The following is a 27,174-nucleotide window of genomic DNA, read 5'->3' as shown; positions in this document are numbered from 1 at the left end:
AGAGAATCACCTGAGTCTGAGAGTTTGAGGTTGCTGTGAGCTGTGATGATGCCATGGCACTCTTACCAGGGCAACAAGAATGAGACTCTGTCTCAATCAATCAATGAATGCATGCATACAGAATCTCAGGCCCCACCTCAGACCAACCGAATCTGTTTCCAGCTGAACACAATCCACAGGTGTTTCCTTTGTATAGTACATGCAAGCTGGAGAAGCAGTGTGTTAGAGCATTTTACTGGCATTGGAGATCTCAACAAGGTAGAAGGCAGGTCCTCAAATTAGGTCCTAGTCTGAGAGGTGAGGAACATACATAAAAGGTAAACTATACAAGGGGCATACCCCGACTGCCAGATGAGAGGCATAGACAACTAATGGAATAGGCATTTGAAAGAAAGTAAAAGTCACTCCACATTAGGGTAGTTGGTGATATCTTAAAAGAAATGCATAGTTGGCCTTCCATAGCTACAGAGTCCATACCTGTGGATCCAACCAAACTCAAATAAAAGATATTTGAAAGAAAAAATTGTGTCTGTATTGAACAGGTAGAGACTTTTTTCTTGTCATTATTCCCTAAACAACAGAGTGTAACAACATTGAATTAGCACTGACATTGTATTAGATACTATAAGTAATCTAGAGATGATTTAAAGTGCATGGGAGGCTGGACGCAGTGGCTCAGGTCTGTAATCTTATCACGCTGGGAGGCCCAAGTGGGTGGATTAGGAGTTTGAGACCAGCCTGAGCAAGAGCAAGACCCCATCTCTCCTAAAAATAGAAAAAGTTAGCCAGGCGTTGTGGTGGGCACCTGGAGTCCCAGCTACTCAGGAGACTGAGGCAAGAGGATTGATTGAGCCCAGGAGTTTGAGGTTGCTGTTAACTAATACACCATAGGACTCTACCTAGGACAACAGTAAGACTTTGGCTCCAAAAAAAAAGTAATAAAATTTAAAAAAAGAAAGCATGAGAAGATGAGCAAAGGTTTGAGGCTAACACTATACCATTTTATACCAGGGACTTGAGCATCCTTTAATTTTTATATTTGAAGGGGGTCCTGGAACCAACCTCCCTTGATACCAAGGGACAATCTACTTGGGAAAGGAGAATAGAGGGAGTATGTTATACTTAACCCTCCTCTGCATGCGTTTACTATCTAAGTTTTGTAAACTTTACATGCTCAGAGCTCTGGGCAGGGGTCAGTGTGCTGAGAAAAACTATTTGGTCTGAACAACTTAGTTGTGGGAAGTCAAAAACAGCATGTACAATATACAAATGTACAACCTTCTGTGAATGAGGATAGGCTATTTTCCCCCAAACATATGTGTTCCACTTTTTACATTAAATGTATCAAATTTAGGTTTCATTTAAAATATAAGAAAAAATAAATAAGGAAACTTCCTTTGGAAGCAGTTCTGAAAGGAATTCGTTTGGAATATATAGTGTAGTGAGTTGATGTTTTTGTTATATTTGTATGTGCTGTGTGAGTTAATGTTTCATTATATTTGAATTATGTACTTTCAAAAAGACCCAACTTGTACATACTTAACTATACTGAACTAATGGTTAGTGCTTTGCTATCTGGTGTCACTAAGCAAAAATCAACGTACAAGGGTGGCACATGTCTGCATGTTTACATGTAAGAGCCCCCAAAGTTCCTTTCTCTGGCCTTGCGTGTGGTAAGACTGTCTCACTGAGATATAAATAAAATGTCCTACTAATAACATCCTGAGAACACCATACTATTCATTCCAACTGTAACTGATCCTGGACTCAAACCTGGCACTGGTGTCAGTGGCTTTTACCTACTGATAGACTTGTAAGGTGACAGGCTCTTGTGTGTCCAAAAATGGTCATTTCCCAGGGTCTCAAGAAGGTTTAAAAATATTTTCCTTCTATCACAACACAAAGTATACAGTCTTTAAGTAATGCGACTGAGGGTTGACATTTGAAACTGACAAGCAGCATGGGCAGTGGGAGATAAAGCCTGCCATATGTTGTTGTGGCCTCTTGGGATTCTGAAATGCTAGCAGCTCCAGCTGGTGGTGACGCCTCACTCTCAATGTGCACTGCTTTAGGGAAGCTTAAGCCCTTCCTCTGACTGTGGTGGGGGCATGTTTGATTGGAATATGTTTTTTTCATTTATGATATTCAGAATAACACATCTCTATACATAAGAAAGTGGAAAGAAAAAAGGTTAAATATTAAGTTCAGCATTCTTAAAGGAAATAATATCACTTGGTAAAAAATAGTGCATGCAGGTGAAGAGGGGTAAAAAAAATCACTAGGAGGAAATATTTTTTAAAAGAAAATAAAAAGACGAAAAGGCCAATATTTTGTGACACTCATTCAGATAGACATGTTGAAAACTCACGAGGCAAAGGAGGCTAATATAAGGAGTGAGGAAATAAAAACAAGTTAAGGAATGTGGAAATGAAAACCATTTAAGGAATGGAGAAATAAAATCCAGGTAAATGCCACAATTTAAAAAAAGAAAGAAAAGAAAAGGTATACTACAGAAGAAGATATTTATGCAAATTCCTCAATCCCTGTGGGGGCCAAAGTGACACCCAAGGAATGAAAAGCAAGGGACTGGAAGGTAGGGGACAGAAGGAGAGGGGGAGCATAGTCCTATTAAATCAAACTGTAGGAGGCCATGGGTTTGGACTGATTGCCTGCAATAGGCCCAACCGACCAAACCAAAGTCACTCATGGTAAAGTTCTATGCCACGAAACCAAAAGTAAGTTGTTAATCAGACCTTCTGAGCAATAGGAGAGGGGAGAGTTAATAGCCAAAATCTCCAAATAAGTCAGTTTTAGGCAGCATAAAAAAATCTCCTCTGCCTTAACCTTTTTGAGAAAAATAACTTTGAAATAATTGTCCTGCCTTTTTGTCTTTTATTTCTGCTTTCCTCAGCCCTTTTCTGTCTGTAAAACCAAACTCTTCTGCTCAGATGATTTTATAGGCTGAGGTGTTGCCTGATTCTAGAATCATAAATAAAAGCCATTTAAGATCTTCAAGCTAAATTTATTATAATTTTTCTTTTGCCAGTCCTTAGTCTTAATAGAAGATGTTACAGCAAGCAAAGCCAAAACAAAATTCACAATGTTAGGAGGAGAGTCATAAAAGTATAAAACCTAAAATGATACATAGGCAAATGTTTTCAAAGAATTAAAATTGTGCCAGTTTCATGATAGGTTATAGAAAGGAATAGGGATATCACATAAACTAATCTTTTGAGGTTGGTACCTAGAATGTCAGCACTCCCATCTACAAAGTATCTAGAAATCATGATGAAGAGACTAGAGATTAACCCAGCAGGAGAATTCTAAAGTGCTTTGAGGGCATTTAAAACATGTTTCCTGCATTACGTGCAATTATATTTATAACAATTATATTCCTAAGATTTCAAATCGTAGAAAAATTCAAGATGGAACCATGCAGGACAAAGTTCAAATCCTGACTTTTTAAATAAGAATGTATCTCTTTTGGGAAAAATAAAAGATACATTTTTAAAGGTTTTTAAATAGGCTTCTTTGCACCTCAGTTTCGTCATCTGTAAGATGGGCACCAGAAAATCTACCTTGAAGGGAATTGAGGATTAGAGTAAATGGGTATAAAGTTGTTGGATCAGCAGTCACAATAAATAATTCATGAGGGATATATTAAACAATACAATATGGAAATTTAATTAATATCTCTCTCTAAACTAACACTGATGCATTCATTCAAAAAAATGTATATATTGATTTCCTACTATGTACCATATACTCTTCTAAATATATCAGTGAAAGAACAAAAATCCTTCTCTTCCTTGAGTTTACATGCTAGTATGAGGAAACAAAAACTAAATGTGTTCAGTAAGTAAATGGTATAGTGTGTGTAGAAGATAATGTTTATTACAGAAAAAAGTAAAACAAAATAGGGTAGGAAAAGCCATTGAGACTGTCAGGGTGTGCAACTATAAATGGGGGGGCAGGTTTCACCAATGAGACATTCAAACACAAATACTATTAGCACAAATAACTAAGGTAACTAACTACCAATTTGGATTTCTACAAATAAATTATAGACGATATCTGGTTGGTGCTTTGTGGTTATTATTTAAAGGTTTACAAAAAGCTTTTAAATAATTTTCTGTAAGAATCTCACCTTGAAATATTATCACAACTATATTCCATTGTCCATGCTACTCTTAATTCCTCTTTTGCCTATTAGTGAAGAATGTTTCATATCCATATTTAAGTGTGTTATTCTGGATGAATCATTATTTCTGATACATAATTAAGTCTATAATCATGACTAAAAATCACAAATTACTCAAAATTACAATAAATCACTCAAAAATTTATATATATGTATATATATATATGACTTTGGGAGGCCAATGTGGGATGATCACTTGAGCCCAGGAGTTCAAGACTTTCTTGAGCAATAAAGCAATGCCTCATCTCTATAGAAAAGTGAAAAAATAATTAGCTAAGAGTGGTGGCATGTGCCTGTATTCCCAGCTACACAAGAGGCTGCAGTGGGAGAACTGCCCAGGAATTTAAGGTTGCAGTAAGCTATGATGACACCATTGCACTTCAGCCTAGGCAACAAAGTAAGACTCTATCTCAAAAAAGAAAAAAGAAAAAAAAGGCACAGCTGGTATGAGAATACTCACATAGATCAAGGGAATAGAGTTGAGAGCTTAGAAACAAACCTATCCTTCTATTGTTAACTAATTTTCGATAAGAGTGTCAACACCATCCAATGGGGAAAGAATAGTATTTTCAACGAATGATGTTAGGTCAATGCAAAAGAATGAAATTCAAGCCTTACCTCACACCATATATAAAAATTAACTCAAAGTGAATCAAAGATCTAAAAAGTAAGACTTAAAACTATGAAACATTTAGAAGACAACATAGAGATAAAAATTCATGACCTTGGATTTGATTTGGTAAAGGATTCTTATATGTGGGACCAAAAGTATAAGCAATAAAATGTTCTAGAGACCTGCAGTAGAAATTTTAACTTTAACTTAGTATTTGTCAGTCTTAATTTGATCATATTTTTTTCCATTTAGTATATATGTCTATCATAGCAATTATATTGACAATACATTTTTTTCTTTCTACTAGGGCATAAATTCCTTTGGCTCTGGGAAGGTGTTTGTTCATTTTTTCATTGCCAGTACCTAAGAATACCTGGCATTTTGAAGGTTTGTAGTGTTTGGTTGGTTAGTGATTGGTGGGTTGGTTCATGGGTTGATTAGCTGAACCAATTAATAAATCGGAGAAATGAAAGAGATGGAAAAAAAATACCTTGGGCCAAACTTACCGTGCATATTTTCTTTGTAACATATAAGGAAACTTTAGAACACTTTTAAGGAGAAGTTAATAGAACAGAAGGATAAAATAGAAGAAACGATTATCAGTTGACTTTCCAATAAAAGTCTAAATCTACTGATTACTGACTGACTGATTTATTGATTGATTAATTGAGAGGGCATTAGTATGTCTCCAGGCCTAGAGAGCAGTGGCGTCATCAAAGCTCACTGGAACCTCAAACTCCTGGGCTCAAACCACCCTCCTGCCTTGGCTTCCCAATGTGCTAGGACTACAGGCATGAGCCACCAAGCCTGGCCATGTAGACAGTTATATTTAAACCAAGATAATAGTAAAATCCTACTAAAGAAGAGGAAAGTATATTTTTATTCTAATCATTTCTGTAGCTCTCAAACTGGAGAGATTATGCTGTTAATAATTCAAACAGCAATTCATTTCATTTGCTTTCTGTATAGTATTAAGTGTGACATCTCAGTAAGTGTCATAATTCCTAGCAGTAAATTATGTTAATTAATAAGGCATAAAGGCCAAAACTGGCAATTATCTCAACTAGTTTCTAACCATACCCTTTAATGATCCTAGTCATTATAGGAGATAATAAAATAATGAAAAGATTCATGGATTTATAGGTTTTAAAAAAACATATGTCAGTTGGATTTCAGTACTGTAAGGTTTTAAGGAATGTGTTTTCATGGTCCATTTGTTTTTGAATTTTAATCAACTAATTCTACCCACTTCTAAATCTCCAAAGCAGAACTAATAAGAAAGCAACATCTGTTGGTTCTAGTAGGGTGAAATATAGCATTTTTGGTTTTTACAAAACTTAAGAAAAAAATTCAATAAAATTTAAAACACTGAAGGAGCTGTATAGGAACTCATCATTGCCAAGGCTCTACTTTCTCTAAGAACAAAATAAGACAGACATATTCAAGAACTTTTTCATCACCAAGGGGTTCCTAATGTACTAAAAGCAGAATATATATATATAAAAAATATGGTATAATATGATAATATAGACATGTCTATAGAGTATAATATAAACATATATATATAGTAGGACCTCCATAGTTGATATTAGTCACCTCCTTAAGTTGACATCTCAGTGTCACAATTCTTAGCAGTAAATTATGTTAATTAATAAGGCTTAAAGGCCTTAATAATTTTCATAGCCCAGACACGCACCACATATATATAGAGGTACAGTAGGCCTAATTCCTTATGTTGACCTCCTCCATGTGTAGACCAGTTTGTTACAGTCCCCTGAGTGGTCAACTTACAGAGGTTCTATTACATTTTACAGTCCTCATACTGCACTTCATCATTTAGAGTAAAAGAGTATACTTTTTTATGCAATGTGCCCAAACAAGAACTGTATATTACTAGGCAATGACAGATTTTTCTCAGCTAGCTATGTTATAATCACAAATAAAATGAGAAGAAAAGAATGAAGGGGTTGGGGAGGAGGTTCTGTAATCAAGGGGCAACATGATACTCCTTGAGAATCATACACTGAACAAGCATCATCAGTTAAGCAAGCCAAATTATTCTCCCTGTTTCTGCTTAGCTCCTCTTGACTCATGGGGCTTCCCCTTTGTCTATGGGCCAAGCTTAATTAAGATTTCCAGGCCTACTCTGGCTCATGGGGCTAACTCTTACCCTGGTCTATTGAAGCCCTTATGTAGATCATCTTAAATTCTTTAATATCTCAAAGTTTCCCTTTCTTTTCTTTTTTTAATTTCACAGTTTATCATAGCATAATGAATTGCATGGAAGACTCTGAGAGAGTATATAATTACCATAATTGATGCAGTAATGTTTAAGATAAATTTGAAGGCTCAAATTTATCTTAAACGTTTGGTGGCTTACACCTATAATCCCAGCACTTTGGGTGGCTCAGATAGGAGAATTGCTTGAGGCGAGGAGTTCTATACTAGCCTAAGCAATATAGCAAGACCCTATTTCTAGAAAAAATTTTAAAAATTAACTAGGTACGGTGGTGCATACCTGTAGCCCTAGTTACTCATGAGACTGAGGTGGGAGGATCATTTGAGCCTAGGCGTTTAAGTAGTGAGCTATGTAGTGAGTTATGATAATACCACTGTATACCAGCCTGGGGGACACAGCAAGACTGTGTCTCTAAAAAAATATAAAAATATAAGAAATACTTTCGTGAATGAATTAACCATAAGCATTATTCATCATGTACCTATTAAAAGTGGTATTTAAAAGGCTGTACATTGTTCCAATATATACAGTATGTCATGTCTAGAGGCTTAAATAGTTTCTTTTGTCTTTAATTCAATTATTTAATGTTTTCCTGGGTTCTGACATTCTATCCATTATATAAACAATGATGATATATATGTAATGTGAGGCAAATACTAACATTTATCTTGTTATTTTTGGATCATCTTATAGCTAAATAAATCACTCAGAAAAAGATTATGCAATCTCCACTTTTAAAACTTGACAGAGAAGAAAATATTTCTGTATTTAAGTTTCAAAAGTCATTAGCTTTACAAGTTTTATGCCCTGGTAATCCGGGGAGAGGGTCTCCTGGACATGTAATAAAACATCATGCTGTTAAAGACATGAACGTGAGAGCAACACCATTAAGGTTCGGATCTCAATCCTGATATCTACGGCTGGAACAATCATAAAGGAAAAAAATAATTTTCATTTGAAGTTAATTTAGTTGAAAAATCCACATCATACAAGAAAAGGATATATAAAAATCCAAATCTCTGAATGCAAGTTTACATATTCTGCCTTTTCAGGAAAATATTGTTACTGATTCAGTAATATTTTATTTGAATAAAGCTTTACTTTTCATTGAAAAATTATAAGATATTTTACTCAGTAATTTACTGTCAAATGCTTTGCTGTTACTCTCCCTTAGGTCACATTGTTTCAACTTTTTAGATTTACAAAGAGTTACTACTTTTGACAAATTTTGGAGTTGTATTTAACACCAAAACAAAAGAAATCCAAGATAAACAGTTACTTTGAAATGTATTTTGCAGCATGCATTTTGTAGTTTTTTGAGCTAGCTGTATTAAATCCCTTCGTATCACCTACTCTTCAAGAAAATCTGTTTTTACCCCAGGTAATTTATTAAACAGGCATTGCTATTTTTAAAAATTATTTTTCTTTATCAAAGTCATTCAATTCATTGTTTAAAATGTAGAAAATATACACCTATAATCCTAGCATTCCGGGATGCTGAGGTGGGTGGATTGCCTGAGCTCAGGAGTTTGAGACCAGCCTCAGCTAAAGCAAGATCCCATCTCTAAAAATAGCCAAGCATAATGGCAGGCACCTGCAGTCTCAGCTATTCAGGAGGCTGAGGCAAGAGGATCACCTGAGCCCAAGACTTTGAAGTTGCTGTGAGCTGTCATGCCATGGCACTCTACCCAGGGCAGCAGAGTGAGACTTTGTCTCAAAAAAACAAAATGCAGAAAATATAGTCAATCTTGTTGTTTGTGGATTCCATATTTCCAAATTTACCTACTTGATACAATTTATTTGGTAACTCCCAAACAAACTCTAACAGCATATTTGTGGCCATGAGGTGAACATGCATAGACCAGCAAAAGTTTAGAGTTTACCTAATATGCAAGTCACTAGGTAAGGCAGAGTAAGGTAACACTGATTTCTCGTTTTAATTTTTACTTTAAATAAGTATCCTTTTTACAATGGACTTAGTGCCACATTTTTAACATTTTTGTGCTTTTTGTTGGTGATTCTGCCATTTAAAACAATCCTCAAACACAGTGCCTAAGTGCTCTCAAGAGTCCTAAGTACAAGAATGCATGAAGCACTTTATGGAGAAAATGCCTGCATAATCTAAGCATTATCTAGACATAAGTTATAGTAATGTTAGCCATGAGTTTGACATTATTGAATACATATTAAATAAGGTGTCTCTAAACAGAAGCACACATAAAGTAAGGCTATGCACATATCACCAGAAGTCCACAGGAACCCAACCCTGTATCCCCCAGGGGCAACAGCTGGGTGGTCACCAGTTCATTGTTCATGATGACTTTACAGAATATAACTACTGAAAATGATGAATCAATCGTATAAGAATGAAAACAATCTCACTCATAGTACTACAACTGAGTGCTTGTTCTACCATACTGTTGTTGAGAATGCTGGATTTTATCTCTTTTTAAATTTTGTCAATGTCACTGGTTTAAAAAATTGTATCCTTCTATTTTAACATATATTTCCCTAATCAGTCAACCTGACTGTACGTTATGTGAAATGAGAATTTTTTCTGTGCATTGTTCCCCATGAATTTTTTTTCTTTGTCTTCATCAAGTAGGGAACTACAACCAACTCATCATCTTTAAATATCTTAAATACTAAAGAAAGGAAGAGAACAAGAACAGAAGAAACGCCCCTGCATTTTCACTGGTTGACTGTCCAGAGAGATTTAGGTTTAGCTCTGGCTAAAAGAGATCCATCCGCCTGACATCTATAAAGCTGTCTCATAAAAACTGCAACATTTTCTTAGAAGAAGATGTATGCACATACGCAGTGCAAGTTCAATTAAGTAACCTTCAGTTAACAGACTCTCTGGATTTTCCTATTCCTCATGTTCATTCCCTATGTAAGATACTGACTGGTGGCAGTGAACACACAGATGTGTGTTTCTCCCTACTGTCCATGGCGTATCTTTTAATAGATCATGTAATAAAAATCAATAGCATAGGCAGCCTAAAAATTGTTCTTCATCACTAGTGCATTTAAAAAGATTGGTGGCTCCTTTTCTAAAGTGTTCTCTGAGCCTGGTCAAGAAGGGGACAGTCTTGTTTAAACATGACTGTGAAACCTGTGGTGGCTTCTCCAAGTCCTCCAGGCTCCTTTATTCATTTGGAAAACCCTAAAGCTTTTGTTAGAATTTTTGGCCATTTCATAAAATGAGAAGTGCAAGTTAATTTCTTAAACCAAAGATCCTCTGACTAGGAAAGAAGACATCAGGCATTTGGTAGTCTGCTGCTCAGGATAATTTCATTAAAGAGAAAGAAAAAAGACTTAGTAACTTTTTCAAGGACTGAATCAACATAACAAAGGTCTTACTTATTTTCTTGTGAAAAGAAGTGATGGGGCCAATGTCAAACTGTTCCCAAAAAACAGATGACTCATTTTTACCAGCTTGCTGAACATTAGCTTAGCATCTTATTTTGAGCTTTAGTAGGAGCACAACTGGGAAGCAAGATAGTAGTTTTTAAGATAAACCAAGGCAGGTGAATGGATTAGACAGATGAAGGGATAAAGCAAATATACATACACACACAAACACAAATGGATTATTATATAACCATATAAAATCAAATTTCATTATGCTAAATGAAATAAGCCAAAGACAAATACTGTATGATCCTGCTTATATGTGTAGTCTAAAAAAGCTGAATCCATGGTAATTGAAACTGAGAGTAGAATAGTAATTTTAGAGCCTGACAGATGGAGGACATGGGGAGATGATGGTCAAAGGGTATAAACTTCCATGTAGAAGATAACTAAATTCTGGGCATCTAATAAGAGCATCATGATAGTTACAATACTGTATTGAATACTGAAGTTTGCTAAGAGAGGTGTAATATTGTAAAATAAGTTCTGGCATACAACTCTGAAAATCCTTGGAATAGTCATAATGATAACATGCTTTGGTATATGCTAATACATGCTAATGATTGGTTGCTAACATCTCCTAGGGAGCTTTAAGAAAGACTAAGACATGATCAGAGGATTGGGACTTTCAGCCCCACCTCCTAACCTCTGATGAAAGAAGCTGATGGTTAAGCTGATCACCAGTGACCAATGATTTAAACAATCACGCCTCAGTAATGAAGCCTCCATTAAAATCTCAAAGGCAGAGTGTGGAGGGCTTCGGGACAGCTGAACATTTGGAGGTTCCTGAAAGGTGGCCACCCAGAGAGAGCACAGATGCTCCTCAACCCTTCTCATAGGGTGCCACATGCATCTCTTCATCTTTTGATGGTATCTTTTGTGGCAACCCTCTTAATAAATCAGTAAACATTAAGAGTTTCCCTGAGTTCTGTGAGCTGAACCCAACGTGGGGGTCCAGGAAAACACCAATTTATATCCAGTCAGTGAGGGGCACAGCTGAAACAGTTTGGGGCTTGCAACTAGCACAGGAAGTGGGGGGCAGTCATGTGGGACCAAGCCCTCAACCTGTAGGATGATGCTATCTCCATGTAGGCAGAGTCAGAAGGAATTGAATTAAAGGATACCTACTTGTGGTCTCCTAAAGAATAGCTGCAGAACTGATTGGCTGTTGCTGAGGGCAAAGCCCCACATACTTTCGATGACCAGAGGTCACAGAAGTCTTCTGTGTTGATTATTGTGGTGTAAAAACTGGGGGAACTGGTTTTGTTTTGTTATCCCACAGAGAGGAGCTCTTAAATGTAATTGCCACACACAAAAATGTGAGGTGATGGATGTATTGACTAACTTGACTGTGATACCCATTCCACAATATATATGTGTCTCAAAATATATATGTGTCTCAAGTCATCATATTGCACACCTGAAACTCTATAATTATCTTTATCAATTATACCTCAGTAAAGTTGAAAAAGATAAACCTGTGAGAAATACACATCAGAGAATCAAAACTAAGCAATATTATAACTTGCTCTGACAACAAAACCAAGTGTAACACTCCAATAAACTCAGACCATGGCGAAGGCTTCTATTTTCCTAAGTTAGGCCCACTGGAATGTCCTAGATTTGCACTGTCCAAGAGGGTGGCCACAGTGGCTATGAAGCACTTGATGCATGCCTACTTTGAATTCAGATGCATTCTAAATGTAAATTGCATGACAAATTTCAAGCAGTAAAAAAAAGAACAAGATTATAAAAATTCCATTAACAATTTTTATATTGAGTATATCTTTATTATATTTTGCATACATGAGGTTGTATAATTAAGTTTGCAAATTCATTCTAGAAAATGTGCTACATCCCTCACTGCTGAATATCACTATGATGACCTTTGGGGTCCTCCCCTTGGGAAGCTATGCACCAATACCAGCACCTAAGTCCACCCTTCAAAACAATCTTGGAATTCTTTTTTTTCTACAAAAAGTCGTTGTAGCACAGTTCTGACAATTAAGTTAGCAAATTCATCCTAGAAAAAGTGCTACATTACCTCATTGCTGAATATCACTATGTTCACCAGATGGCAAAGGGGAGTGCTTCAAAGGTGACCCTAGTGATATTTAGTTAGCAATGAGGCAACCCAGCATTTTTTCTAGGATGAGTTCACAAACTTAATTGTCCAACCTCATATTAAGTTAAATTAAATATATGTTAAAATTAATGTCACTTGTTTCTCTTTAGTTATTTTAATGTGACTACTAGAAAATTTCTTTTTTTTTTTGAGACAGAGCCTCAAGCTTTCCCCCTGGGTAGAGTGCTGTGACATCACAGCTCACAGCAACCTCCAACTCCTGGGCTCAAGCGAGTCTCCTGCCTCAGCCTCCCAAGTAGCTGGGATCACTGGCACCTGCCACAATGCCCGGCTATTTTTTTTGGTTGCAGCCATCATTGTCGGTTTGGCGGGCCCGGGCTGGATTCAAACCCGTCACCTTAGGTGTATATGGCTGGCGCCTTAGCCACTTGAGCCACAGGCGCTGAGCCGAAAATTTCAGATGTATTATATTCTACAGGGTGTCTCAAAGGTCACCCATAAAGTTGTCATACAAAGGGAAAACAGGAAATGATAGCTAAATGTACCTTTATTTACAGAGTATCATTATAAAATTTTACAAAGAAATGGCCAACATGGCTTGGCGCCTGTGGCTCAAGTGGCTAAGGTGCCAGCCACATACACCTAAGTTGGTGGGTTAGAATTCGGTCCAGGCCTGCCAAACCAACAATGACAGCTGCAACCAAAAAATAGCCAGGTGTTGTGCGGGCACCTATGGTTCCAGCTACTTGGGAGGCTGAGGCAGGAGCCTCACTTGAGCCCAGGAGTTAGAGGTTACTGTGAGTGGTGATGCCACAGCACTCTACCCAGGGGGATAGCTTGAGGCTCTGTCTCAAAAAAAAAAAAAAAAGAACAAAAGAAATGGCCAACACATAGAGAACATTTTATAAATAATTTGTGCAATTTTGTAATGAATATTTTATTAATATTTAGCTACAATTCCCCATTTTCTCTATGTATGGTGACTTCATGGGGAAACCTTTGGCACACCCTGTTTATGTGGCTTATTTTACATCTGTATTAGATAGGACTGACCTAAAACCATCCAACCTGTAAGATTTATTCTGTGTCAGGGAAATCCTGAGTGGTTTTTTTTTTTTAATGGAACCATATTCAGTTTTGAAAAATCTCACTTGTTTAGCAGATGACTCTAGACATACTCTTCCATTCATTTGTTCCACCATCAAGAAGTGGTTTCAAGGCTGGTGCAGTGGTTCGCGCCTGTAATCCTAGCACCCTGGGAGGCCAAGGTGAGTGTATCGCCTGAGTTCAAGAGACTAGAGTGAGCAAAAGCAAGATCCTGTCTCTAATAAAAACAGAAAAACTAGCTGGGCATTGTAGCAGGTGTCTGTAGGCCCAAATACTCGGGAGGCTGAACATGAGGATCTCTTGAGCCCAAGAGATTGAGGTTGCCGTGAGGTATGACACCACAATCAGGGTGACAGAGTTAATACTTTGTCTCAAAAAAAAAAAGTGGTTTCCAAGTACTCAGCTACATACTAGAAATATTAAGCCAAATAAAACACAATCTTAAGGAAGGTGTTTAAAGAGTAGATAGATGGTAAAGTTTTAAAAAAATGTTTTAAAAGTTAAAAAAATAATCAGTAAGGTACAAAAGAGGAAGTAGCCACTTAATGTTCCAAGGGTGGAATGACCAAGAAACAATTCCCAGATGCTTAAGCAAAGTCTCTGCCAAGATAAGAAGCACATAGAAACAGAAAAGCAGGGAGAGAATGAAAATGGACACTAGTTTTAAGGAAGAATAAACAGTTTGATATTACTGGAGGTTAGAGTGCAAATGTAAAGGGCAGAGGAGAAGCAAAAAAAAAAAAAATGCAGCGAGAAATGAGGCTAGAAGTAGGCAGAGCTGGATCACGGAGGACTGTGAATGGCTTCCTATGTAAGGTACGCTTTTATCTGTTAACTGTAAGCGACAGGGAGCCACTGCTAGGTATTACGCTGAGAAAAGTTGTTATTTTAGGAAGAGTGCTGCATCAGGAATGTTAAAGATGTACATGAAGAGAAGGACGCTGCCAATCAGAAAATTTAAGAGCTAATAGTAACAGTGAGGCTATGCAATAAACTAAGCAGCACTGGGGATGAAGAGGCAGAAGAGGGTGACTATTCACTTTGCAAAAATATTCAGGTTCCAGTAAATAAGATCCTTTACATTTTAAGTTATGTGATTTACTGAAATGTCGCAGGAACACATTTCTCAGAAAACAAGGCATATCTATGTCAGGCTATATTTTGGCTTGTCAGTTCCACCAGTCCAAGAACAAACATGTTCTGCACAATTTTTCAGACAGTTTACCACTTCTTTGGTGACTCTGAGAGTTTCCTAATGGCTCAGAAGGAAAACTGCCAGCCCATTCAACAGCGAAATTCTTTGGGAGGTACAATCAAAACCTCTTCCAGAGGCAAATCTGGAATGAGTTTTCTGCTTAGGCGGATTTATTTTCTGCAGGTGATGGTGTACTGAGTGAATGCACTTCTAATTATAAATAAACGTGGGATGCTTTTTCTACTCTGTGCAGTGGGCCTCCAAAAGTTTTTAATCACCCTTATCAGTGAAATATGTAATTACGACAAAATATTTATATATTTCAATAGATTATAAAACATACTCTTATCAGTTCCCGCTGGATGTTTTATTATAACTTAATCTCTTTTTTATAGAAGTGAAAAGTTTACTGTTTCCCCACACCCTAACGAATTGTCTTGTATACTAGTCTCCTCTGTGAATACTCGTAGGGAGACTGAAAGAAACTGTATTCACCCATTGTGAGCGATCCTTCCAGCTATGAGAGCATGGAGACGCCCAATCTGCTAACAGCACAGACATCAGTGATGGACCGATGTCAATCTGTGACAGATACAGGTACAAAGTGGGCACGGCTACACTGAACCTTCCTTTGAACCAATTTATAAATTAGTTGTAGATCGAAGAAAAGAATAAAGAAAAAAAGTTGGATCGTTTTTGGTAGAAAAAATACACTTAAACAATAAGGTAGTAAAGTTAAGTATATATTAAAAATAGCCAGTCGATTCATTAATTCACCAAGTCTTTATTGCATGATCTCGCAGTCTCCCAAGAATTAATTATATTTACACCTACTATAATTCCAGATATTTCTTTAGATACAGGAAGGACTAGGCAATAAAGAAATGGATTTCTGAATTATGTTGAGATAATGAAATAGATGGGTAGATTGGAAAACTTGCAATTTAAAGTAAGATTGCTACTTAATTAGCAATTCTATCTCCTGCTAGAGCTAGACAGTCTTTTTTCTGCAAAGAAAAAGACTATATTTGCCATATTTGTCTGATCATTAATATAAACCGAGGAGCAGCTAGCATGGCCGGCACAGAATAACCATTCAATACTTATTTGTTAGAGGGGTAGTGAGAAAAGGGGGGGGGGGAAGGGAGAGAGAAAGGAAATCAATCTAAGGCAATAGGAGACCAAAGGGAATGAGATTTTATTGTCCTCAAAGTACAGTTTGACTGTAACTACTATGAAACCACTCATCAAAGATGTGTGGTCCCGCTTGACACCCTGGATCTGCAGTTAGAAATAACATATAATTCAGGATCCTGAGACTCAAAAAGAGAATCAGTTCTAATAAGTATATGCCTCCTCCTTTAAAAGTTCATTAACTTTTAGACTTTCTTATAAAATAAAAAGTATTTTTCTATTTTTTCTTGCAGTTTTTGGTTTTTTTTTTTTTTGGTTGGGGCTGGGTTTGAACCTGCTGGCGCCCTACTCCTTTGAGCCACAGGTGCCACCCTTTTTCTTTTTTTTTTATTAAATCATCGTTGTGTACTTTGAGGCATTTATGGGGTACAATGTGCTGGTTTATATACAATTTGAAATACAACAAACTGGTTAACATAGTCTTCAGTGCAATTTCTTAATTATTGTGTTATGACATTTATACTCTACACTTAGTAGATTTGGTATACATATACCACAATCTATCAATCCATTCATGTATTGATGGGCACTTGTTTCCACATCTTTGGGAATTGTGCTGCTATAAACATTTGGATGCACATGTCTTTTTTTTCCTTTGGGTAAATGCCTAGTAGTGGGATTGCTGGATCAAAAGGTAGGTCTACTTTTAGGTCTTTAAGGTACGTCCATACTACTTGTTATAGAGCTTGTACTAGGTTGCAATCCCACCAGCAGTGAATGAGTGTTGCTTTCTCTCATCCACACCAGCATCACACTATTCAGCCATTAAAAAAAGATCATGATCTAGTATCTTTTGTAACAATGTGGGTGGAATTATAGACCATTCTTCTAAGCAAAGTATCACAAGAATAGAAAAACAAACACCACATGTACTCCACACTAAATTGGAACTAGTCAATCAATACTTATGTACATACACAGAAGTAAAACTCAAAGGATATTAAGTGTGGGGGTAGGTGAAGTCACACCAAACTGGTGTAATGCACATATTCTGGGTGAAAGGAACACTTACAACTTTGACCTAAAACATACAAAAACAATTTATGTAATCAAAATGTATGTGCCCTTGCAATATTGTAAAATTTTTTTAAAAATTTAAAAATTTTTAATAAAGTCCATTAAAGCAAAAAAAAAGTATTTTTTTTATTATAAAAGTAATATAAACACCTTAATGAAAATGTGTAAAATACAAGACAGTAGAACTAAAATACTGTCATAATTCTGCCTCCCAAAGACAACCATTAACATTTTACATGTTAAATTAGTTCCAAATTTTAAAACTCCTGCAATGTGACTTCTATAATGCTCTAAGGGGCTCATAAACAACTAAAATGGAAAAAAAAAAACCCACAGTGAAGTAATTCCAACCATGCTTAATGAGGCAAGACCTGGAGCTCTGAAAGAGTTTCCAAATTGAGCTATCATGACATTATAAGCTCCTTAAGGAAAGATAACTTATTCTAGACATCTTTATTATGCCCCAGGCATAGGACATATAAGTGAGCCTTTCACATACTATCTACTCATAAATGTTCATTGAGTATGAATAAATACCTACCAAAAAAGTCGATCTTCCTCTTCAGAATTCTTCCTTCTATGATCACTTACCTGGTTCCTCCCCAGTTCCTCCCCAATGACCTCATCCTCTGTTCTTCCCCACCCTATACTTTAGCTCCAGCAATAACAAAGAGCTTGCTGCAGCCCCAAAGGGATGCTGTTTGAGACATCCATAACTTTAACCATATCATTCCACCTTCTTCACTAAGCTAAGTTCTATGCATTTCCCACCATTTAACTCAAATATGTTCTTCAAGAAGTCTCCCTTGACCCTTGTCACCTATCTTAGTCTGTTTTCTGTTGCTATAACTGACTACCTGAAACTGGGTATATTATAAAGAAAACAAATTTATTTCTTAAGTTCTGGAGGGAGGGAAGTCCAAGAGCATGGCACTGGCATTGGTGAGGGCCTTCTTACTGTGTCATGTCATGATGGAGGGCATCGCACAGCAAGAGGGCAAGAGTGCGCCTATCAGCTCAGGTCTTGTTTCCCCTTCCTAGAAAGCTACTAGTTCTAAGGCCAGGCATGGTGGTTTACACCTGTAATCCCAGCACTCTGGGAGGCTGAGGCAGGTGGATTGCTTAAGCTCACAAGTTCCAATAACAGCCTGAGAAAAAGAGAGATCCCATCGCTAAAAAACAGCTGGGCACTCTCCTGACGTGGCTGCCTGCTTATCCAATGCGCCAAATCCAGTTTCCCTCAATGCCCCTGAGGGCCAAGGGTGTTAATCTGCCAAACACCTGGATCTCCACACTTCTCCAGCGTCACAGCTCCCGCCTTTGGGCAGCTCAGTTACTAGATTACTTGCCCCAGGACTCCTGGAGGATCCCCACGCTGCACCACGCAGAAGCAGTTCCCCCGCAGTATCTGGGCATTAGCTCCTTACCGGCTCAGTGGCTCAGTCCGTGGGGGCCCAGACAGTGCCCAAAGTCATCCGCACACTGGCCCCAGGTCTCCCAAAGCAGTTCAATGGAGTGCCCAAGTCCAGATAAACCAAAACAGCCCCCAGGCAAGGCTCTTCCCGCTTGTAGTCTCGTTGTTGCTATAGGTACAGCTGCAGGCAGCCTCCGACTGAACAAACAGGCACCCACTACTTGCCGGTTTTCCACTGCTTTTGACATCCTTGTGGGGTTCTAAAGTCTGGCACTGACTTCCTGGGTCACCAGAGGACAGTCTCTGGGCAAAACCCACCGCCAGAGATGCTTGGAATCTTCTCTCCCCCTTCTCACTGCGCCCGGTTACACAGAAGCTGCTACTCGGCTGCCATCATATATTACTTAAACATCAATTTTTAATTCAACATGTCAATATGTTGTTTTCATATTGTATCCTTATTCATCAGTGAAATATGTCTATAATTTCCCCTTTATAATATTTTTTCTAATTTTACTATCAAGGGTATCCAGACTAAGTAGAATGATTTTGAAGTATTTCTATTTCTACTGTCTATAAGACTTGGCGTGATCTGTTGTTTTTTTTTTTGTTTGTTTTTTAGAAATTATATTTTACTTTTATTTATATATATTAGTCGTCTATTTTTTTTTAGACTTTGGTAAAAACATAATAAGTAAAAAATTTGTTTGCTATTTGTATTTTGTCTTGTGTATTCTGTAACAAACAAGTAGTAAATGATTATGTATCCAAAAATAATTGTACAGGTAAGCTATATTGATAGGTACTTTCTATTTTGGTTGCTGATACAATGCTATCTTTCTTTTTCTAATATTATTTTATAATTCTTTTTTATATAGGAATATAATTGATTTTGTGTAGTTATTTTGAAGTTAGCGATATCACTGAATTTTTCTATTGTTTTTGGTAACTTGCAAGTAACTTGGTAACTTGGAAGTAATGAAATTTGTACTTTTTTTTACAAACTATTGGGATTTTTAAATTATCATAATTGTACTAGTTAGGATCTTCAACTTTACTAGGAGTGGTGGTAATGGGTATACTTATCTCATAATTGATTTGTAGATAATGCTTTTGTTTCCTTATAAAATTGATACATTTGTCCCAATGTTATCTTCAATGATTATGTCAATGTTTTGCCTATAGTTGATGTTCTGTAAATATTCATGGAATAAAGGAGCCTGAAATATTAAAAAAAAAAATGACAAAAAAAAAAAAACATCTGGGCATTGTGGTATGGGCTTATAGTCCCAGCTATTCAGGAAGCTGAGGCAAGAGGATTGCTTGAGCCCAAGAATTTGAGGTTGCTGTGAGCTATGATGTCATGGCACTCTTCTGAGGGTGACAAAGTGAGACTATGTCTCAAAGAAAAAAAAAAAAAGAAAGCTACCAGTTCTTATACATATACCATGGAGTACTATTCAGTCATTAAAAAGGATGGCGACTTTACATCTTTTGTATTAACCTGGATGGAGGTGCAACACATTCTTCTTACTAAAGCATCACAAGAATAGAGGTGCAAGAATCCAACGTACTCAATACTAATACGAAGCCAGTAGACAATCTAATACATGCCCACAAACTCAAATCAATTCAAGGTGGAGGGTGGGGGTGGGAGAACGAGAGAGTGGGGAGAAGAGAAGAGGGAGAGGGAAGGGTGTGCTCCCACTTAATAGGCACAACGTTATGGGGTACGGCACACCTCTTGGAGGCAGGAACACAATTATAAGGGGGACTTTACCTAAAAAATGCAAACATTGTAACCTCAAATTAACCTGGGGCAATAAGAAAAAAGAAAGTCATGGGGACCCCATCCTGATGACCTTATCTAATCCTAACTATCTCCGAAAGGCCTCACCTCTAAATATCATCAACATACGAATTTGGGGAACACGTCAAACCATACCATCACTCATCTTCAACCTAAGACATATAATTCTGGGTTTCCATAGTATCTGAAAATATTTAACAAAGCAATTGCCATAGCACATGAAAATTAGCCACTTAATAGTTGCCCATTTATAGGCTGTAAACTCTTCAAGGCTTCTATCTTCATAGTTACAAATACTTTCAAAGGTTCAATACATATTTATTTATTTATTTTTCAGACAGAGTCTCACTTAGTCACCCTTGGTAGAGTGCCGTGGCATCTTAGCTCACAGTAACCTCCATCTCCTTGGTTCAAGTGATCCTCTTGCTTCGGCCTCCCAAGTAGCTGGGACTACAGGTGCCTGCCTCAATGACTGGCTAGTTTTTAGACATAGGGTCTTGCTCTGGCTCAGGCTGTTCTCAAACCTGTGAGCTCAGGCATTCCACCCACCCGGCCTCCCCAAGCACTGGGTTTACAGGCATGACCCACCACACCCGGCCCTCAATGAATATTTATTAAATTTATTAAATAAATGAGAGAACAAACCTATCTCATTCCTTTTATTGCTCTAGCTTTTAATCGCTTGAATTTACTCCTATTTGATCAGCTGATTGCTCACAATTTTAATCAGCTTTATACTTTAAAAAAGGACAAAAATTCTTCTTAGCCATCAAACAAAAATCAGAAACTTAAAATGTCAAAAATGGCAAAAACTGAGTTCAATCTAGTCCAGGGGTCCTCAAACTTTTTAAACAGGGGGCCAGTTCACTGTCCCTCAGACAGTTGGAGGGCCGGACTGTAGGCCCTGGGGACGAGTCGACTGCTAAGCAGAGGTGGCAAAAACATCCGGTGGGCTCGATAAATGTCCTAGGTGGGCTGCATGTGGCCTGTGGGCCGTAGTTTGAGGATGCCTGATAGTCACTAGCTGGAAAGTATCCTTTCATAAATTCTTGTGATTGATGTTCAGTAAACACGCGGCATCATACCACTGTCTCCCAGTGTCCTCTACAACATAATCACGTTGTGATCATCACTCTTACATGCCTCATGTATTATTTATACCTATTCTTCTTTCTCCCTGATACAAAAGAGGTCCTGCTGACTTTCTCTGTTGATGTCACCAGTGGTGCTCCTTTCTTTGTATAGCCTCTCTGCCTTTAATCTCAGCCAATTTAGTTTGCCCAGACTAGTTGCATTAATGAAATAATTTGGTATAGTCAAAATTAAGGCACATATAGGGAATTTCTATTGCCTGGTAGGTAAGATTCAAATTATATAGAATCTACAATTCTTTTCCTGGCTAATCCATTCCATATTCATCTCTACCAGCATTCTCCAACATATTTCCTCTATTTAAAACAACATAGTTCCTTGTGCTTCAAAGTATGCGTTTTCCATTGAAGCCAAGGAAATATTCTTTCTGGACTCTATAGTAAATTTGAAAATCCCTTCACTGTTGCCTTTGTACACATGCTAGAGCTTTTCCTATTTTTGTTGTGCCCTGATTCATCTTTTAAAACCCTCTTTTATATCTCTGAATTTCCTTAATTACCTTCAGATCATATATTGCTCCTTCATCATATAATCCTTCAACATTTGGATTTTGTCCAAAATAACAATATTTTGATTCTCATTTGTATGTTGTTCTGTAAGTTTTCTAAAAAATCTTCATGCATTACTCTTAAATGATTGACAACAGGTGGATTGTTCTCCTCTACTGGTCTTAATTTCACAAAAGATAATCTTTTTTTCTTTTTTTTTTTTTAGAGACAGAGTCTCACTTTATTGTCCTCAGTAGACTGCCTTGCCATGGTGTCACAGGTCACAGCAACCTCCACCTCCTGCGCTTAGGCAATTCTCTTGCCTCAGCCTCCTAAGTAACTGGGACTACAGTTGCCTGCCACAAAGCCCAGCTGAGCCATAGGCGCCACCCTACAAAAGACAATTTCTTAATAGATGCTGTTGACTTACTATCTTGCATCTAAGGGTACTCAATAAATGCTCTGAAACAAAGTGAATTAGATAGTTATTTTCAATAAACTATTCTCAAGAGAGAGTGAAACAAAGGAACCAGTAAATTTAGTGTTTAAAATCAACAATATTTCCCCAAATCCCACTCAGCTTCTAACATTTGCATTATAGTCTTATCATATGTATTCCAATGGTCCTTCTGTTTACTCTCTCTCTTTCTCACAACACACACACACACATCCACCACCAAGTGTTCATGGGAAAAAGCAAATTGAAAACACTAGAGAATATCAAGCTTCATATAAGTCTCACTGCTCATATTTATTTACATATTGATATGATGTCACCATATTAGTATTTTTCACACTTAAGAGTTTTATTTATAGAGCCTATGTCAAAGATAATGCCTTAAATAATTTTTTATAAAATCTGCAAAATTTACTTACCTAAATAATTTAGCAAGAAGAAATAAAAAAAGAAAATTCCGCAGTAAATGTTTCTGCCCATTTTGAATAAAAAGTTTGCATATTATATTCACTTTTATATATTTTTTAAAAGAACAACCTAAAAATGTAGAACCTGTTAAAATATTTAGTTAATAGATAATGCAAACTAGATTAATATTTTAAACAATAACTTACAGGATCAGCAGGTCCACAGAATTCTCGAAATGTCTTTGTAAGATTATTCTGTTGAATCTCCATTGCTACACAAGGGCCAGAATACATTTCTGTTACCATCTCCTGTAATATATATATATAAAACAAACAAAATAATTTAATAAACTTTTACCTCTTCTCTCTTTAATATACAACTATTCCACTAATCTTGTGGAAGCCATCTTCAGCGTCTTTCCCATCTGTATCCCAAACACCAAACTGTTGCCAAATTCTGTCCATTTTTCCATGAAAAAATATTTTTTAGATATATTCCCTCATCTCTACCAATACTTTTTAATGTAATGTTTTACCATCCTACAATTCCATTATTTAAATTATTTTCTAATATATCTTCTTCTCAAAGGCCTCTCCTTGAACACAGTACAGTCAAAATAACATTCTTAAGAATATAAATTTTGAAGTTTTTCTCCTGAAGAACATTTTAAGGTCATAATATGTATTCTAGCAATAAGAAATAACAGGGGCAAGATTTATTCTCCCACATTAAACATTTAAAACTACACAAGATATAGGAAATTGCATCTTTCATACACTAGATGATTAGGTAAAACAGGACTATAACCAGGGAGAGAAGGGAAACAAAAGAGATGAATTATATAAATGTTCCATCTTACTGCCTAGAGGCAGTTTCCAGAGTATTCAGGAGCAGTTTCCAGACCAGGTGGATGAAACACAACAAAGTCTGTCATTCTCAATCAGTTGGAAAGACAAAGACTGGAGTTCAAGGTGGCCAACTCACTAGAATTTTCAGGGCAGAATATTGGAGGAATGAGGGGACCTATACAAAAGTAAGCTATAGGATCTGCAAAGAAGTTCACATGAATCTGTCGTAAATATAAAGAATCTATAGTAAATATAAAGGAAACTACCTGAGACCAGGAAAAGAATCACCAGAAAGCAGTAAATCAAATACTCACAGAGAAGGCACAAGACTAGGAGAGTTTGTACTTCTACAGCCAGAGTGAAAAGCCCTCATATGATACAAGGAACATTAAGTGGAGTCCTCAGAAGAATATTGTTTCATAGAAGTTGACCTAAATTAGCCTTAGATTATGAGATGCTCTGTACCCATCCTACAAAGCTTAAAATTAAGCCACAAAAAGGTTGAACTGATCCCAAGTAACTAAGTGCCAGAACAAAGTCAAGCACTCTTTAAAGGAATACAACAAAATCCACCATGTAACACTGTAAACTTCAAAATATCCAGCATTTAATAAAATAATTACCAGGCATGCAAAGCAGTAGAAAAATATGAACCATCAACAGAAGAAAACTCAGTATAAATACATATAAATACAGTAATAACAGATAATATAATTAACATAATAATGTTGAACAACTATTATAAATAAGCTCCACATGTTCAAATCACAGAAAGAAATATGGACATGATGAGGAGAAAATCCAAGATATTAAAAAGACCCAAATGGAAACTCTAGAGATGAAATTTAAAATGTCTAAATTGAAAAATACACTGGACGGGGCGTATATAGGGTAATACGCTAGGACACTGCAGAAGAACAAACTTCAAGGTATGCAATAGAAACTATTCCAAAGTAAGCAGGAGAGAAAAAACAATGATGAAAAATAAAATTACAAAAGACTTGTAGGACACTGTTAGGTTGTCTGTTACATGTGTAGTTAGAGTCCGAGAAGAGAAGAAAAGGTGATGAACAGAAAAAAAATATTTTAAGATATAATTGTTAAAAGTTTTTCAAATTTATTGAAACCCATAAACCTATAGAACCAACAAAAACCAAGGAGAATAAATGGGCAGAAAAGTACAATAGGGCACATCATGATCAAAGTAGCATAAAACAAAACCAAAAATCCTTATAAACAGCCAGGACAGTAAAAAGGCACATTATATAACAGCATAATAAAAATAAAGACGAAACAATGATGATAAAAAGAAAAACAATCTAGAATTCTATACTCCAGTGAAACAGTAATTTTTAAAAATTAAGAAAAAATAAATGCTTTTTTAGACAAACAAGAGCTGAGAGAATTCACCATCAGAGGCAGTATATCACAAGAAATCTTAAAGGATGTTCTTTAGACAGAAGAAAAAAAATACTAGACAAAAATATGGATCTACACAAAACAACAATAGACGTAAGTATAAAATGCATTTTTTTTTTACTTTTAGTTGCTTTGAAAGATAATTTACTGTTTAAAGTGAAAATTTTTTTTTTTTTTTTTTTTGAGACAGAGCCTCCAGCTGTCCCCCTGGGTAGAGTGCCATGGCATTACAGCTCACAGCAACCTCCAACTCCTGGGCTCAAGTGAGTCTCCTGCCTCCGCCTCCCAAGTAGCTGGGACCACAGGCGCCCGCCACAACGCCCGGCTATTTTTTGGTTGCAGCCGTCATTGTTGTTTGGTGGGTCCGGGCTGGGGATTCGAACCCGCCACCCTAGGCGCACGTGGCTGGCGCCCTAGCCGGTTGAGCTATAGGCGCCGAGCCTAAAGTGAAAATATTAACAGTAAACCGCAGGACTTATAATATTTATAGAAGTAAAATGTATGAAAACAACACCAGGTAGAATAGTAGGAAAAGAAGATTTTTATTAGGTGGTATAATTTAAAAAACCGATCCAAAAAAGGGCCTCTCACAATTCTAGAATACTCAGTAAATCTTTTTTTCTCCCCCTTGAATTAGGATCAAGGCTGGTGTGGGATATGCCTCCATGAGTGTCTTTATCCTATATGTGGGTCCCTATGAAAGTTTTGAGATACACAAAATATCAAGAAACATAAAATTCACATGGAGGTAAAATCCACATGAAGCACTCCCAGCAGTACTGATAAGCCAAGGAAGTTGAAACTTGCACCGGTGAATCAGAAAGGACACTGTCAACTATGTTTCTTAGACATGAAATCATGGACTCTAACAGTCTGTCTCAAAACTTTCATAGTGACCCACACATATAATTAAACTATAATATAACTTAAGGTAGTTGCCTTTAACTATATTTTTTTAAAAGTCAAAATGAACAAATCAAAGGAGGATAAAATAAAAAGATTTAAAACAATGGAAAACAGTTGTCACTGGTTGAATAAATAATTTTAAGATAAGAATACATTCTCAAATCTCTTCCATTTAAAAAGAGAATGGCCATAACTCTAACTGAAGAACTTGGTAAGATTAAACTTTGATAAGCTACCAAAACAAGCAAACAAACAAAAAAACCCACTCTGGTCTTTCAAAGAAGGGTAGACTACAATCAGGGGGCCAGACCCAAAATAAAATATTTAATAATTGGCTTTTATCATATAGGGCTAACTATGAGAAAAGCTCTTAAACTAGTGCATTATTCCTTTTTTTAAGAAAGGCTTAAGGCAAAGGGCATAGAAAAGTGAGGAGAAAGAAATCCAGTATCATCGTTATGAATTGTAAAACTTAGTGCCACAGTTTTGAAAAGCCAAAACACCTTGGGTATTAGGCAATGTACTGGCACAAACATATTGAAAATAATTTGATAGAGAGGCGGAAAAGGAAACTAAGTTGTATGAAATATCTACTGTATGCTACATTAAGGAACACAATTTGGCTTATTTGAATATAGTCATTTGTTTTCAAAAACACATTTCGTTGACCTTTGTACAGATCCCTTTAAGTCATTATTTCTTCAGTATCAATCACAATTTTAATTTCATCTACATTTGCCTCATTAAGGGAGATATTAAGTGCTGCTGTGGAGTGATACTGTACTGTTAAGAACTACTTTTTTCCTATTTTTAGAGAAATGGAGTCTTGCTATGTTGCTCAGGCTGGTTTTGAACTCTTGCTCTCAAGCAATCTTCCCACTCCAGACTCAAAGTGCTAAGGATTACAGGCATGAGCCAGGGCACCTGGCCAAAAACTATGCACTTTTAACTTTCTAAAGCATTTTGGACAGTGTTCTCTCTACTCTGAGTATATTGTAAACTGAGACTATTAGACAATGTTGAAATATGTCAATATCTCAGCAAGGTTTGTTATTATAGATGCCTTTTTTCTTTTCCCTTTTAAAAAATCCCTTCTATATATTTTTGTTTCACAAATGAAATAATATTATATTTTCTATAGGCCCTTAGGAATAAAAATGCCCCAGTCACTGGGTGTGATCATCTGGTGACTAGGAAAAAGAATAC

General features: G+C 36.6%; 1 protein-coding gene across 2 annotated transcripts in view; it reads right to left on the bottom strand.

The window, feature by feature from the left end:
* Positions 1–27,174, bottom strand: part of NME7 (NME/NM23 family member 7) — a 157,125-nt gene that overhangs the window by 45,975 nt on the left and 83,976 nt on the right. For both annotated transcript variants that reach the window (XM_003785720.2, XM_003785721.2), the window contains exon 10: positions 23,002–23,103. In XM_003785720.2, coding sequence (XP_003785768.1) covers positions 23,002–23,103 — 102 coding nt within the window. The remainder of the gene's footprint in view (positions 1–23,001; positions 23,104–27,174) is intronic.

The sequence above is a fragment of the Otolemur garnettii genome, unplaced genomic scaffold (genome assembly GCF_000181295.1).
Source record: "Otolemur garnettii isolate 467f Iridium unplaced genomic scaffold, OtoGar3 scaffold00016, whole genome shotgun sequence".
Taxonomy (NCBI): Eukaryota; Metazoa; Chordata; class Mammalia; order Primates; family Galagidae; genus Otolemur; species Otolemur garnettii.
The sequence above is the reverse complement of the archived record's forward strand: the minus strand, read 5'-3'. Positions and strand labels throughout refer to the sequence as shown.